General features: G+C 41.0%; 1 protein-coding gene across 1 annotated transcript in view; it reads right to left on the bottom strand.

Annotated features, from left to right (window-relative positions):
• ntrk2a (neurotrophic tyrosine kinase, receptor, type 2a) overlaps positions 1–16,321 on the bottom strand; it is a 239,721-nt gene that overhangs the window by 84,888 nt on the left and 138,512 nt on the right. Inside the window, exon 12 of the mRNA XM_067983159.1 lies at positions 12,175–12,363. Coding sequence (XP_067839260.1) covers positions 12,175–12,363 — 189 coding nt within the window. The remainder of the gene's footprint in view (positions 1–12,174; positions 12,364–16,321) is intronic.

Genomic DNA, 16,321 nt, shown 5'->3' with positions numbered 1-16,321 from the left:
GCCATCAAAGATAAGAGGTGACAGCTGTTAGTTGGACTTTTGAGAAATATGAAAAAACCCGAGTAAGTTTTCATCTTTAGCACTCCTAATGCAGAGCTTCACATACCAGAAGCACACACTGGAACCTTGAGCATGTGCTCAATTTGTGGCTCGACAATTTAATGGATGGAAAATCATGGGGCCACAATTTGGGTGCACACAAATTACTACCAAATTACTATGAGTTACTTTCTGCCTTTATTCTCTTTCGGTTTACAAGCAGCAGTTTTACAAATTTCTTAGAGTTTTTTGAGGATATAACTAGCAGGTTAGATAAAGGGGAACCAGTGGATGTAATATATTTGGATTTTCAAAAGGCATTCGATAAGATGGCACATAAAAGGTTGTTACGCAAGATAAGGGCTTATGGGGTTGGGGGTAACATATCAGCATGGATAGAGGATTGGTTAACAGGCAGAAAACAGAAAATAGGGTTAAACAGGTCATTTTCAGGTTGGCAGGCTGTAACTTGTGGGGTGCCGGAAGGATCAGTGCTTGGGCCTCAGCTATTTACAATCTATATTAATAACTTAGATGAAGGGACCGAGTGTAATGTATCCAAGTTTGCTGATGATACAAAGCTAGGTGGGAAAGTAAGCTGTGAGGAGGACACAAGTGCAAAGGGGCAAGAAGGTGGCAGATGGAGTATAATGTGAGGAAATGTGAGGTAGGAAGAATAGAAAAACAGAATATTTTTTAAATGGTAAGTAACTATTAAATATTGGTGTCCAGAGAGACTTGGATGTCCTGGTACAAGAAACACAAAAAGTTAGCATGCAGGTACAGCAAGCAATTAGGAAAGCAAATGGCATGTTGGCCTTTATTGCAAGGGGGTTGGAGTACAAGAGTAAGGAAGTCTTACTACAATTTTACAGGGCTTTGGTGTGACCTCACCTGGAGTACTGCATACAGTTTTGGTCTCCTTATCTAAGGAAGGTTATACTTGCCTTAGAGGCGGTGCAACAAAAGTTCACTAGATTAATTTCTGGGATGAGAGGGTTGTCCACGAGGAGAGGTTGAGTAGAATGGGCCTATACTCTCTGGAGTTTAGAAGAATGAGAGGTGATCTCATTGAAACATATAAGATTCTGAGGGGGCTTGACAGGGTAGAGGCTGAGAGGTTGTTTCCCCTGGCTGGAGATTCGAGAACTGGAGGGCACAGTCGCAGGATAAGGGGTCGGCCATTTAAGACTGAGATGAGGAGGCATTCCTTCACTCAACGGGTTGTGAATCTTTGGAATTCTCTATCGCAGAGGGCTGTGGATGCTGAGTCGTTGAGTATGTTTAAGGCTGAAATGGATAGATTATTGGACTCCAGGGAAATCAAGGGATATGGGGATCGGGCAGGAAAGTGGAGTTGAGGTTGAAGATCAGCCATGATCTAATTGAATGGCGGGGCAGGCTCAAGGGGCCATATGGCCTACTCCTGCTCCTATTTCTTATGTTCTAATGTAGACCCAAAATAAAAGTGACATTGAGGTGGCAAATACCACTGACCCGCAGACACGTAGCTGCCACTGAGTGAAGAGAGAATGAAATCCTAGGACTGGCAGTCAGCTCTTTCCCCATTATTTTCAGATTGAAAATAGAACTATGCCTGTACCAATAAAATACAGCATGTGATCATAGAATCATAGAAAATAGGAGCAAGAGTAGGCCATTCGGCCCTTCGGGCCTGCTCCGCCATTCAAAATGATCATGGCTGATCGTCTAACTCAGTACCCTGTTCCCGCTTTTTCCCCATATCCCTTGATCCCTTTAGCATTAAGAAATATATCTATCTCCTTCTTGAATATATTTAATGACTTGGCGTCCACTGCCTTCTGTGGTAGAGAATTCCACAGGTTCACCACCCTCTGAGTGAAGAAATTTCTCCTCATCTCGGTTCTAAATGGCATACCCCGTATCCTGAGACTGTGACCCCTGGTTATGGATTCCCCAGCCATCGGGAACATCTTCCCTGCACCTAGTCTGCCTAGTCCTGTTAGAATTTTATATGTTTTATAAGAAGAATATTTCAGGCATTTCCTTTTAATCAAGCATTTTTTGATTTATACATCATGTACTTTAAGGAAATTAAAAGCTGAGTCTGTTTTTCCCCTTAATTTGCTGCTGGCAGATTTAAAGGACAATGGGCTGATATTGACCAACACTTTTCCCCATAGTGGACATTATTCTATTAAGATTTATTTACCTCCCGTAATTCTAAATTCGTTTGAAATCTTCCTATTAAAACTAATAAAACAGAGTCTACTGAAGAACAGTAAAGGACTTTTTTGCACTAATGGAGCTAATTGATTTTGCGTAAAATATTGCAGTTGTGCAATGCAGTGCAGTCACAGTGTTATTGAAATTCCTTTCATGATTGTATTCATCTTCTCATCATCAATAACTGTCTCTGCATGTTTTACAGGCAAATTCATCAAACTGAGTTCACGTGTATTGGCATATTAAAACAGAGAATAATTAGACTGCTCCCCAATCTTGTGCCTGGCCTTCAAACTGTGGATGCTGCCGATTTTCACCTACGCTTAGCCATTGGCTAAAGGTACAGCATTTTCAAAGGATGTTTACCCTGTTGATGTAGTTATATTTAAGCAATTAGAGTTTTGTTAGGACTGCATCGTATCAGAGGCAGACCTAGTGCAAAGTTAAGAAAGCCTTTGCTACGGTTGACCAGACCATCCACCTCTAACACCTCTCCTCCATTGGTCCAGCTGAGTGGGGCTGTCCTCACCTGGTTCCATTCCTATTCCAGTGGTAGCCAGAGAATCACCTGTAATGGCTTCTCTTCCCGCTCCCGCACCTTTACCTCTGGAGTCCCCAAGGATCTATCCTTGGCCCCCTCCTATTTCTCATTTACATGCTGCCCCTTGGCAACATCATCCGAAAACACAATGTCAGATTCCACAAATACGCTGACGACATCCAGCTCTACCTCACCACCACCTCTCTCCGCTGCCTCTGATTTGTCACACTGCTTGTCCGACATCCAGTATTAGAGGAGCAGAAATTTCTTCCAATTAACTTTGGGAAGACCAAAGCCATTGTCTTCATTCCCGCCACAAAATCCGTTTCCTAGTCCTTGACTCCATCCCTCTCCTTTGCCATTGTCTGAGGCTGAACTGTTTGCAACCTTGGCGTCCTATTTGACTCGGAGCTGAGCTTTCAACCCCATATCCGTTCCATCACCAAGAACGCCTACTTCCACCTCCATGACATCGTCCATTTCCACCCCGCCTCAGCTCATCTGATGCTGAAATTCTCATCCATGCCTTCGTTAACTCTAAACTCGACTATTCCGAAGCTCTACTGGCCAGCTTCCCACCTTGTTCCCTCCGTAAACTTGAGCTCATCCCAAACTCTGCTGCCCGTATCCTAACTCGCACCAAGTCCCGTTCACCCATCAGCCCTGCGCTGGCTGACCTACATTGGCTCCCAGCCAGCAACGTCTCGATTTTAAAATTCTCATCCTTGTTTACAAATCCCTCCATGACGTCACCCCACCCAATCTCTGTAATCTCCTCCAACCTTACAACCTTACGAGATCTCTGCACTCCTCCAATTCTGGCCTCTTGTGAATCCCCAATTTTCATCGCTCCACCATTGGCTGCCTTCAGCTGCCAAGGCCCTAAGCTCTGGAATCCCCTCCCAAATCCTCCCTGCCTTGTACCTCTCTCTCCTTTAAGACGCTCCTTAAAACCTACCTCTTTGACCAAGCTTTTGGTCACCTGTCCTAATATCTCCTTATGTTTTTTTTATTCTTTCATGGGATGTAGGCGTCGCTGGCGAGACCAGCATTTATTGCCCATCCCTAATTGCCCTTGAGAAGGTGGTGGTGAGCCGCCTTCTTGAACTGCTGCAGTCCATGTGGTGAAGGTTCTCCCACAGTGCTGTTAGGTAGGGAGTTCCAGGATTTTGACCCAGCGACGATGAAGGAACGACGATATATTTCCAATTGTAAGGAGCTTGTGATTTTCAAATAAAACAGTTGGACTATAACCTGGTGTTGTAAGATTCCTTACATTTGTCAACCCCAGTCCATCACCGGCATCTCCACATCATGATATATTTCCAAGTCAGGATGGTATGTGGCTTGGTGTCAAATGTTGTTAGATAATTGCTCCTATGAAGTGCCTTGGGAGATTTTACTACATTAAAGGTGCTATATAAATGCACGTTGTTGTTGTTGTTGTTGTCGTCGTCGTCGTCGTACTGAGTGCAATCTAATCAAAGTATTTTAAAAATAACCAGGCTATAAATTCGGCCACATAGCGCCCGTTTATTAGGTGCTACATGGCCTCCTATGGTCCTAAAATGGCGTCCAGAAAGCGCGCATGCTTCTAGTGTGATGTGCGCCAGATGCAACCTTGGTAAAGGCGTTTGAGCACATGCAGGTAACGAACGTCGGTACCATGTAAAGTAGGGAGAATATGCATTAGATCAGTGTTCAATGCTGATTTAAAGGGATAGATACCATTTTGGCATTCAATGCTCCAGCCGACGCACTGTCTTAACCATGAACAACTGAACATGTTGTAGACGGCCTGGAGGACCCCCCCACCAGCGCTATTTAAAGGGATCATTGCTTTTGGCTGCTGATGCATTTGTACCTGTTTTTGGAGGTCTCCTATACTTGAATACTAGGACTAGGGGACATAGCCTAACATTTAGAGCCTGGGCTTCCAGGAGTGAAGTTAGGAAACGCTTCTACACACAAAGGGTGGAAGAAGTTTGGAACACTCTTCTGCAATTGTGAATTTTAAATCTGAAATTGATAGAATTTTGTTAACCAATGGTTTTAAGGGATATGGGGTTAAGGTGGATATATGGAATCAGGTCACAAACCAACCATGATCTCACTGAATGGCGGAACAGGCTCAAGGGGCTAAATGCCACTGCCACTTGCTGCCTCCTGTTATGCGCCACCTTCTCCTGCAAGAAAGCAGGATGTGTGTCGGTGAGTGTCCTGCAGAATGTTTGGGTGATGTGTCTATCACGGTTGAATAGTCACCGGTGTGCGTGACCTGTGAGTTGTGGTGTGCAACTTGCATCAGTGGTAATGTGTAAGGGTGAGAGGAAGCATCTGATTGGAAGAGTTGAGTACTGATTGAAAGAGTTTGCTGGTATGTGGGTGATGGGGGTGTAGTGCATGGAGCAGTGGATGCGGCTAGTGGTGTAGTTGGTAGGAGATGCCACTTGACAGTTGATCTCACTTACCTTGACCACTCGTGTCAAAGCATTGAACTTCTTCCTGCCCTGCATCCATGTTTGTGGTGCTATGGGCCTGGCATTGACTGCGGCCCCCATTGCCTTCCACTGCCTCTTGAGCATATGTTTGGAGGGCCTCTTGTCCCCCTGTGGATATAGGATGCCCCTCCTTCTGTCCACCTCTTGCACCAAGGCCTCTATAGCATCAACAGAGAACCTTGGTGCATGCACTCTCGAAGGCCTGGTACAAACTCAGATCGGCAGATTGGTGAGGTTTAGCGTGCAGATTGAAGGATGTGGGATTTAGTAGTGTGCAACCTTTATTCAATGTTTTTTAACATAACTCAACAGTTTGTAAACAGAGGGACGGGACCTACATCTGTGTTTTACATGTGCGATGTCTAATCTCCATTCAGACTCAGTGCGGACCCGTATCTTATTTTTTGCAAATAAGAGGTGCAGGCTGCCTTTAAGAGTGCAGGCTGCCTTTAAGTGGTGCGAGCAAATCATGCAATATCTGAGCCCCCACTGCTGGTGAGAAATCACTGAACAACGCAGCTAGGCCTGACTGCTTGCGTTGGAATCAGGTAAGTGAGCATGTGGCACGAATCTCAGGTGCTGCCTGCATCGGAACCACTGGACGCAGGTTATTCACGCACCCCGACCCCTGTGCCCGGATTCGGGGGTTATCAAATTTAACTCCCACCATGTTTAGTAACTGAAATGGCTCCTGAGACCAAGAAATTTGGTACAAGTACAACCCTCTGTTTGAATTTTTCCAATCAGGTTTCTGCCCCTCCCACAGCACGGAAATGACTCTAACCATGAACGATCTGTGACTGTGCTGCATTATCCCTCCTGAACCTTCTCCTCAGCCGCTCTGCAGTCTTTGACATAGCCGATCACACTATTCTCTAACAACCTTTCTCCTCCATTGTCCAGCTCACCCTTGCACCCTTGCTCATTATGTGAGGAAATATAAATTTGTTTCATACATGATTCTGTATTTTTCTTGATTTTGTTATCTCACAGAAAGTTTGCTAAATGTTTAAATAATCCCAGTGTCTCACTGAGTCCTATAACCTCACAGCTAGCTAGGAATATCCTGAAATGCCAAGATTTAATTCACACACAGCCAACAGTTTTATCGGATATTTGATCTGGTGTTTAATTTAAATGAATGGAAGGAAAATCCAGCGGGTTCCTTTAATGGCGTGTGCTCTGACCCGTCCAGTTTTCCAATATTTTGCCAGGTGATCCATTGGTCTTGGGTCAAGATCCAGGAAAATCTCTACTTATATTTTTTGATTTATTTTCCCCCTCAATCGGATCCTAGAAATTGGTGCTGGGTTATAGTACTACACTGGCAGTAATTGTGGCAGGTCACAGATGCAATATTCAGTGGGACCAATGATTTCATTACTTTTGCATTGACCAGCAGCAGCAATGTGAGAGGACAACACACTTCTAGAAAACTACTGGCTTTCCCAGAGTCCAGGGGTGGGGAAAGGCCATCGACTGCATCCATGTTGCCATTCAGGAGGTTAGGTACCACACGTGTGAAACAAAAAAAGGCATTAAAGTGTAGCACGATGACAAAATCCTTTTCTTTTTCCACCTTTTCTGATAGATAACTCTTTATCATCTACAAACGTGTTTCCTGTTCCAACGTGTGTGACCTTACATTTATTCACATTAAAATTGAGCTGCTATTCCTTAGCACATCTACTTGATTGGCCCTTCAAATGCCATCAATTCCTCTTTATATCACCACCTAGGCAAATAGCCTGGCATCAAAGATGCACTCTGTTTCATACCATTAATGGGCCGGCTGAGGTACCCAACTCAAGGGCACACTAGGTAAAGAGATGTGTATAGCACTTATGATTGTGCACTTAAGCTATGGAAACCTGCAGTGTGAAATAGCTGAGCATTTTGTCCATATAAGGGAGCACAATGTAAAACTAAAATTGGGGAAGGCCAGCTAATTTTTTAATTCCTGTATGGCTTGTACTGAATTGTGCCTTTGAATGAGTTTAACAGTTCATTTAGGATTGGTCCTTAAACATATTGTTGCCTCCCAAAACCATGCCCTTTTCTCCCACAACTCTCTGTTTGAATTTTTCCAATCAGGTTTTTGCCCCTCCCACAGCACGGAAATGACTCTAACCAAAGTTATGAACATGCTGCGTTAACCCTCCTCAATCTCCTCCTCAACCACTCTGCAGTCTTTGATAAAGCCGATCACACTATTCTCTTACAACATTTCTCCTTCATTGTCCAGCTCAATGAGACTGCCCTCATTTGGTTTGACTCTTATCATAGCCAAAATATCTGCAGAAACGGCTTCTCTTCCGGCCTCATACTGATATCTCTGCAGCCCCCCAAGATTCTATCCTCAGCTCCCCCCTTGATGACATCATCCATAGACATATGTACGCTGATGACACCCAGTTCTATCTCTCCACTCTCAACCACTCTCAACCCCTCCACTGCCTTTGTGCTGTCAGACTGCTTGTCCGATATACAGTCTTAGATGAGCCCCAATTTCCCCCAAAATTCTCATCCTTATGTTTAAACTCCTTCATGGCCTCACCTGTCCTAAACCCCTCCACCTCCCACTCCTCCTTTAAGACCCTGCTTAAAATCCATCTCTTTGACCAAGCTTTTGGTCACCCCTCCTATTATCTCCTTCTTTGGTTTGGTGTCCATTTTTCTGATTACACCTCTGTGTTGCGCTTTGGGACATTTTTCTATATTAAAGACACTATATAAATGCAAGCTGTTGTGGGTAGTGGGAGTGCAAAATGGCTGCTGTGTTTATCGTATTACAGTCACTACACTTCAAAAATAATTCCTTGTATGAAGTTCTCTGAGATATTTTGGCATGACAAAGGCACAAAAAAGGCAAGTATTGTTATTAGAAGAAAAGCTCAGTAATAAGCTTTGTCTTCTGTCACTCAGGAATACTTTCTTCTTCACAGAAAATCAGAACACATCCATGTAAAAGTGACAGTCTGTCACAGCAGAAGAGAATCAATTGTATCCAAACATTTACCAACTGGTGCAATGTAAGTAATAACAGTTGTTGAGGTTAAGGCTGATCCAATCTCAGTGATTCAGATTAACAAACAAGAACTATTTTGATGCCGTGCTTCGTGAAATCATCTGAACCCTTTGACTGAGTTACTACTTAGTAGTGATTCTCTATGCTGCACGATATATCATGCCCAAGCACCAGGAAACGTAAGATGGTCTATACTATGCAAACCAGAAAACGGGATGACGTTTAACTCTCATCAACTAAGCATCAGCTAATAATTTTTGGGAATAAACTGCCAGTGTAGAAAGACAACATCTAGATTTTCTATCTTTTTCTCAGTTCATTCTAACCACAACCTCCACTAACAGAATTTAGACATTAGTGAAACAGCCTTTGAAATCTTGTAAGAACACCCATCTGACATTTGACAAACTGTCATTGGAAGTACTCTTGCAACAACATATAGTTCAGCTAATGTTAGAGGAAGCACTGGCTGTGTTTTAGAGATTAGACATGTTTTATTACAGCAGCTATGTCAAAACATTTTCAAAGTTCTAAGACAGACTATTTAATTATCTAATCAAATAATATGGAATCAGGAAAGCAAAATGCTATATGGTTGGCTGTCAACTTCATACTTTCGAATAGTATTTAGCAAATGCTATGACATTTTTTTGTTGCAGTGAGATCTGGCAGGACTCATTACTAAAGTGTTCTTGTCTGTCTATATGTAGATCAGTATTTGAAGTTTCAAATAATTTGCATATTAAGCACGGATTGTCTTGGCCTCACTGTCCAGAAAATGAAAATTGCTGTTTTATCAATGATTTTGATGTTTCTCAGTCTTTATTGCATAGTTGAAATGAAGAGTGGAGTTTTAAATTTATGAAAAATACTATTGTACTGTTAGCTACAGCTGCAGTTGCTATTGTGCTATTACAATGCTGTCTGCGTTGGTGAGGTGATCCAAGACCTATAGATCACTGGACACAGCTAGGCAGAGAAAGACCAGGCAAGGGTACTGCAGATAAAATGGAGAGGGAAAGTAAGGAGAAGGAAAAAGACTAATTTAAGTCATTGCAAGGACATGGAAAAGGAAAAGGAAAGAACAGTAAAACTGGAGATAGAAACGGACACAGCAGGGAAATTGAAAAGGACAGTAAGAGATGATAATGACAACAACAACTATATATTGTATAGAGCCTTTAACATAGAAAAATATCCCAAGATGCTTCAGAGAGGTGTAATAAAAAAAAATCATAGACTACATAGATAGAGCTGAATGAGAGACGATTTTAAACCCCAAGAACTGGTGGGAGTTGAAAACAATTGTTTTGGGTTGCGACCTCAACCCGGCTTTATTTCCGGGTTTAACGTCGGCGCGGAAAAGTACAGGCTTCCCACTGGGAATGCCAAGTCCAAAAATTTTGCGGTTGCGACCCGAAAAAATAATTGTTTTCAACTCCCACCCACCCCCAACCCACCCATTCTTGGGGTTTAAAATCACCCCCAAAGTCAATAAGTTGTGGAGAGGAGACCCAGCAGACTGTGAGGAAACATTTTATTTTTTCATATGTCTATAAAATGTTTGGATACAATTTATTCTCTTCTGCTGTGACAGACTGTCACTTTTACATGGATGTGTTCTGATTTTCTGTGAAGAAGAAAGTATTCCTGAGTGACATAAGAATTGGGAGATGGAGAAGAAGATGGAGATGTCAAGATTTAAAAAACTCAGCAATCAGCTGGATGTTCAGAGGATTGAGATGGGGAATGAAGAAGAACAGAATTGGGAGATTAAAGAGATAGCAACAAAGAAAGAAAACCAGAAATCAAGACAGATAAAAAGGGAAACACTGATGAATAAATGAACAAATAAGAAGTAAGGAAAAATTGAAGGTGAGGCAGAGAAATAAAAAAAATAGAAATGGAAGTGGGAAAAGAAAGAAAATGTCAGACAGTAAAATAAACAAAGAGAAATGGAGAAATAAATTATATTAGGAATAAAGAATGAAGGAGAAAAAGAGAGAAAAAGAAGACACTATAGAGTAAATTTTCTGAGTATATGTCAGCAGTGAACAAACTTGCTCATCAACAGCACATATCAGAAAACCTCGAGCAAAGCATCTGTGATTTTCTAATCATGCGCTGACCAAGGTTGCTTGCCTTCGGCACAGTCTCTAAGTTTAAATGAAGAAAAATTAGGTAAAAAGAGGAAAGAATAAAATGTTTTACAGTGGAGAAGTATTTTATTAGAGAGAAAGAAGAAAGAAAAATAACTTGCATTCATATAGTGCCTTATCATGTCTCTCAGAACCTCCCCAAGCACTTCACAAATAATGAATTAACTTTTCATGTGCAATCACTGTTGTTACGTAGGCAAGCATGGCAACAATTTTGTGCACAGCAAGACCACCAAACAGATAAATGACCAATTAATCGTTTTCTGGTAGGGTTGGTTGAGGAAGGAATGTTGGCTAAGACATTAGGAGAATGCTGTGCTCTTCTTTGAATAGTGCTATGGAATATTTAACATCCACCTGGACCACAGCAATGGCAGATAGGGGCTTAGTTTGACATTTCACCTGAAGTCTGGCACCCACAGAGTAGATGGGTACACAAAGTAACATGAGTAAAACTAGTATAGTTTCTATTTAAGTAATGCCATATTGAAATATTCAGGAATACTTGGGTCTCTAAATTTTAATTTTGAGTCTATTTTATTTTTTATAATATTGTATCAGTAAATTTCAAAAGCCAGTACCAGATATATTACTGCGCCTCTAAAACACACTAATGCAACCTTTTTTTTCTCATCAATATTATAATTAAGAACAGGTGTACAACATCCTGCTGGGTTCCTTGAAATATTCCACTGTGGGAGAAAATCTTTCAATTGCTCAATAAAAAAAGAAACAAAAGAAAAGTAGTAGTCCACATGACAAAACAAAACTCGTTAGGTTTTTGTCAGGAAGGAAAATATGTACCCCAACATTTCAGCAGAAATAAATTTTGATTGATTCTCCATGCTGTGCAAACTGTAGCCTGGATCAGCCTCACACTGGCAAAGTCCTTTAGTTTTCAAGCTCCATAAAAGGACAATAACAGCTGTGTTTCCAATGTGTGTCCTACCAATGCCAGAACTTCCCAGATTGCATAGTGTCCCATTTGTTCATTTTAATGTATTAAACGGAAAACATTAAAATATAGATTGACACATTTGCCACATGTGGCACAATTTATGATACAATAAAAAATTGATAAAATCACCTTATTTATTCCTCCTTGCCCATTCCCACATTGTACTAAATAAGCAAAGATAAAAGGGTGGGCTTTCCCTTTTACCGCTGGGTGGTAGTGCATCGACTGTCCATTTTACACAGTGTCTGATTTCCGTTTCTATTGATTTCAATAGAACTGAAAATCAGGTGATGTGTAAAAAGGGCGGCCAATCCGAACCACCCGTTTTCCACTCGGTGGTGGAAGTTACAATTCACCCCAAAAAGTTGTGATATAAAGCAACCTGCTACATGAACTCCTGGGGAAGCTCTGGAGCCAGTGTATCTGGACCCTGGCATCATTACCGCCTCTTCTGCCAGGACCCTGCTGGCCTTATGATGGGAATGCACAGCAAGGGCAGCAGATTATTGGCTGAGAAGTGTTCAATTTGATCCACTAATAGAAGGGCATAGATGGATTATTTAAAGTCACTTTAGTTTCAGACATTGTGCCAGTTACAATCATGTTGGGGCTACAGTCCATAAATAAATTTAATATTTTCCAATAAGGCTTAAACATTTTTAGATGTATTAACATAGTATATGTGCACAAGGCTTTCCATGCATATACACTTTACAATGTGTTAGTAATGAAGTACTCACATGTGTCGGGTTTGAGTAAACCATGAGAATTCCTAAAGTACTGTGGGTTTTCGATCACAGGAATCTTTGTCATTCCAATGATAACTGCATCAGGCCCACCTTCTGAGGAGGATGGAGTGTTGCTGCCATTAGTTACGTGATGCAAAGGACTGGCCGAATCATCGTCAGTGCTGATTACTGAAGAAGGACCTAGAAAGAGTTTACACTTATTAAAACCAAATCCATAATAATGCAAATCCTTCACCACTAGCAGCATCAATATAGCAAAAATAGATCAATCAAATCATCAATCTGTACATTTTTGAAGGAAATAAACAGTAGATTTTATTTAGTGACTATCTGTGCTCATGTAAATGCTGGGGAATGGGATATTTATTAATTTTTTTGGAGCAATGTCAGTATCAGTGGTCCATTAAAGATTAAGCTCCACCTTTTTCCCCACCAAAAGAGTTGAAAGAACACTTTGTGTTATTAGTAATAAATACATTCCTGTGTTCACTGCTGATATTGCACAGGGTGATCTCAACTCCCATACATGATCTCAACTCCCATACGTGATCTCAACTCCCATACATGATCTCAACTCCCATACGTGATCTCAACTCCCATACATGATCTCAACTCCCATACATGATCTCAACTCCCATACGTGATCTCAACTGCCATACGTGTCAACCTATGAATTTCAGAATAGCTGATGAACAGTTTCAAAAAAGCTGACAATTTAAAACACAGTGCTAAACAAAGCTCATGAACATGGTCACAACTTTACGATGTCCAAATAAGATTAATTCCTTTTTATTACATTGGATTTCAGGATTTTTATTAGTGTTTTGGATCACATGTCACAATTTAGTTTATTTTTCTGTGAAATGTAATGGCCTTGCCTATGACATATGAAAAGTAATTACAATGAGAGTGCATTGGGACATGAGCTTGTCTTGACCAAAGGTACAGGGACACCCAATATTTCATCCCTTGTATTTTAAAAATACAAGGAAAACAAAACAAAGAACACAAAGACGTATTTTTTGCAGTAGATTTAGACATATCTAAAGAGAGATGTGAGCAAAATTTATTTCCTAGAGGGTTTGGGGAAGGCATCTCAGGAAATTTTGATTTTTGACACTTTTTGGTGTATTTTCCAGCGTTCTGCTTTTGAAGCCAAAAATGGTGGCAGGTGGAATGCATTAGATCTTCAGTTGAGTCTGCCAACAACACTATTTCATCTACAAAAAGACACACATTTCAGAAATGCCCAGAACTGGCACTTTATGATGCCATTGATGAAGACATCAAATAGGATGAGTGACAATCGTACAATCTTGCCTCGCTTCTCTTTTGAGAGATATAGGTTTAGCGAGCCTCCGATCTATCAGTACAGGGATCTTGCAGCTGGAGTACACCAACCAGATAAAATCTAAGGTCTGACCATGTATTCCTGTAGAATCATAAAAAAGACCATTTTCAAAAAGCAAATGGTTTGGCAACTATGAACTCCAACTGGTTTAATCTCAACTGCTGAAGAGCACTCGCTATTGCACTAATTTGAATGTTTCTACTTCACAATTGACTTATCTTTGCAGTCTCTATAGCCGAGAGTGCCTGTCACTCTGTTGAATTATGAGTGGAGGTGCATCAGCTAAGAACTGGGTTAGTTGAAATAACCCAAATTCATTTCACTTAGGGCCCTTACAAATGGCAAAGAGAGAAGAATTTCACCAATCAGTTTGGACTCCCCACTGTGTGACCAAATGCCCAACAATTTAAACATTTCTTGCTGCATTGCATTTGTGTTTCAAGCAGCAGTAGTATTGATGTCACCATATTTATAAGCAGCCTGGGGTGCAATGTCACAACTAATACATTTTTTTCATTTATTTTTACCTTTTTTTTTAAATACTAAGGTAAGGATTCCTGATGGCTCAGTGGCTAATTGTGCATTCTGGTATAGTACTGAAACATACAGGCCTGGAAAGTCTGAGGTTCAAAACCTGGTTTATGCTGAATTTAGGTGGTGTGGCTATGGAGGCATGATAATTAGCCTCTGGGAGGGAAAAATCATCCTGGGTTCCCATTATTGATGCTGAGTGATAATCCCAGCTGCTGTGCATATCTGTGGATGGGAGATCAGGACAGGGCAGTCCTCCTGATGAACATAAAATTCATCCAATAACATTTTAAAATGAATTGTACAACTCATTCTATGAGCTACCGCATCTGCTGCAGCACCAATATACTGTACAGTTGCTGAATTTTATTACTTGAGTTGAATGGCCATCTCCTTAACATTCCCAATGTTTCTACAATGTATCTTAATAGACGGAAAATGCACATACACATAGTCACGCTTAAGTACGAGAAAGTATAAAACAAAATAACGCAATTTTGTCAATTAAGACCATTCCCTACGTAGGTTATACACAATTTCCACTATTATGGAGTCTACTCAATTCATTCAGTCTCCTGACAGAGGCGACCAATTGCAGATAAACCTCCAAGAAGATAAATCTCTGTGACAATTCTGCTAGATTTATTCCCCCTCCTAAAAAGTAATCAAACAAAACTCCAAGGTAACCTATGCTTAGCTTTACAGCCCACACTATTCACCTCTGACCAACTGTAAGCATATATAACATGACACCTGACACCCCCATTACTCCACAGAGTATTGTGTTTCATAGAATATTGCAGAGCTTAATATTTGTGCAGTGAAAATTTTGTTTGAGCATGCATGTTAATAAGAATTTTAAAACCATGATGTATCCTCCACCATAACAAAATCTATATATATCTATGGCAAGAATATTTTTTACTAGTTGTGTCGTCCTGTTCAATTCCAGTCTCAACCAACTATTTATCCAGCTCTTTTCTCTTTTTTAAAGGAGTTGATCAACATAGAATTAACTGTAATTGTTGGAATTAAAGATTATATTAAAAATCTTCTAATCTCTAATCTGAATTGAGGCTTGTTCATTTTATACTCAAGTCTTCTAGTTCTGTGTGTACAGTGCATGTTAAGTAACATGCCTTAAAAGAACTTTAAAAGTTTGCATTTATATAATGTCTTATCAATTCAAGACATCCAAAGCGCTTTATAACTGATGAACCATTTCTGAAGTGCAGTCAGTGTTGCTATGTAGGCATTTTGTTTACCGAATCAATATTGCTAAAAGCTCAGAATTTTTAAAGATCTTGATCATAAGAACATCAGAACATAAGAAATAGGAGCAGGAGTAGGTCATATGGCTCCTTGAGCCTGCTCCGCCATACCATAAGATCACGGCTGATCATTGACCTCATCTCCACTTTCCCGCCCAATCCCCATATCTCTTGATTCCCTTAGAGTCCAAAAATCTATCTATGTCAGTCTTGAATATATTCAATGACTGAGCATTCACAGCCCTCTGGGATAGAGAATTCCAAATATTCACAATACTCTGAATGAAGAAATTCCTCCTCATCTCAGTCCTAAATGTCCGGCCCCTTGTCCTGAGACTATGTCCCTTAGTTCTAGACTCTCCAGCTAGGGGAAGCATCCTCTCAGCATCTACCCTGTCAAGCCCTCTTAGAATCTTACATGTTTCAATGAGATCATCTTTCATTCTTCTAAACTCCAGAGAGTATAGGCCCATTCTACTCAATCTCTCATCATAGGAAAACCCTCTCATCCTAGGAATCAATCTGGTGAACCTTCATTGCACCACCTCTAAGGCAAGTATATCCTTCCTTAGATAAGGAGACCAAAACTGTACACAGTACTCCAGGTGTGGTCTCACCAAAGCCCTGCACAATTGCAGCAAGATTTCTTTGCAACCCCCTTGCAATAAAGGCCAACATGCCATTTGCATTCCTAATTGCTTGCTGTACCTGCATGTTAACTTTCTGTGTTTCATGTACAAGAACACCCAAATCCCTCTGAACACCAACATTTAATAGTTTCACACCATTTAAAAAATATTCCGTTTTTCTATTTTTCATACTAAAGTGAATAACCTCATATTTCCCCACATTGTACTCCATCTGCCATCTTCTTGCCCATGCACTTAACCTGCCTATATCTTTTTGCAGACTCTTTGGCCCCGATATTAGCTGGGAGGCATGATGGCAGTGGGGGGGGGGGGGAGGGGGCGCTGGTTGGGCGCGC

Source organism: Heptranchias perlo, chromosome 4 (assembly GCF_035084215.1).
Source record: "Heptranchias perlo isolate sHepPer1 chromosome 4, sHepPer1.hap1, whole genome shotgun sequence".
Classification (NCBI taxonomy): Eukaryota; Metazoa; Chordata; class Chondrichthyes; order Hexanchiformes; family Hexanchidae; genus Heptranchias; species Heptranchias perlo.
The sequence above is the reverse complement of the archived record's forward strand: the minus strand, read 5'-3'. Positions and strand labels throughout refer to the sequence as shown.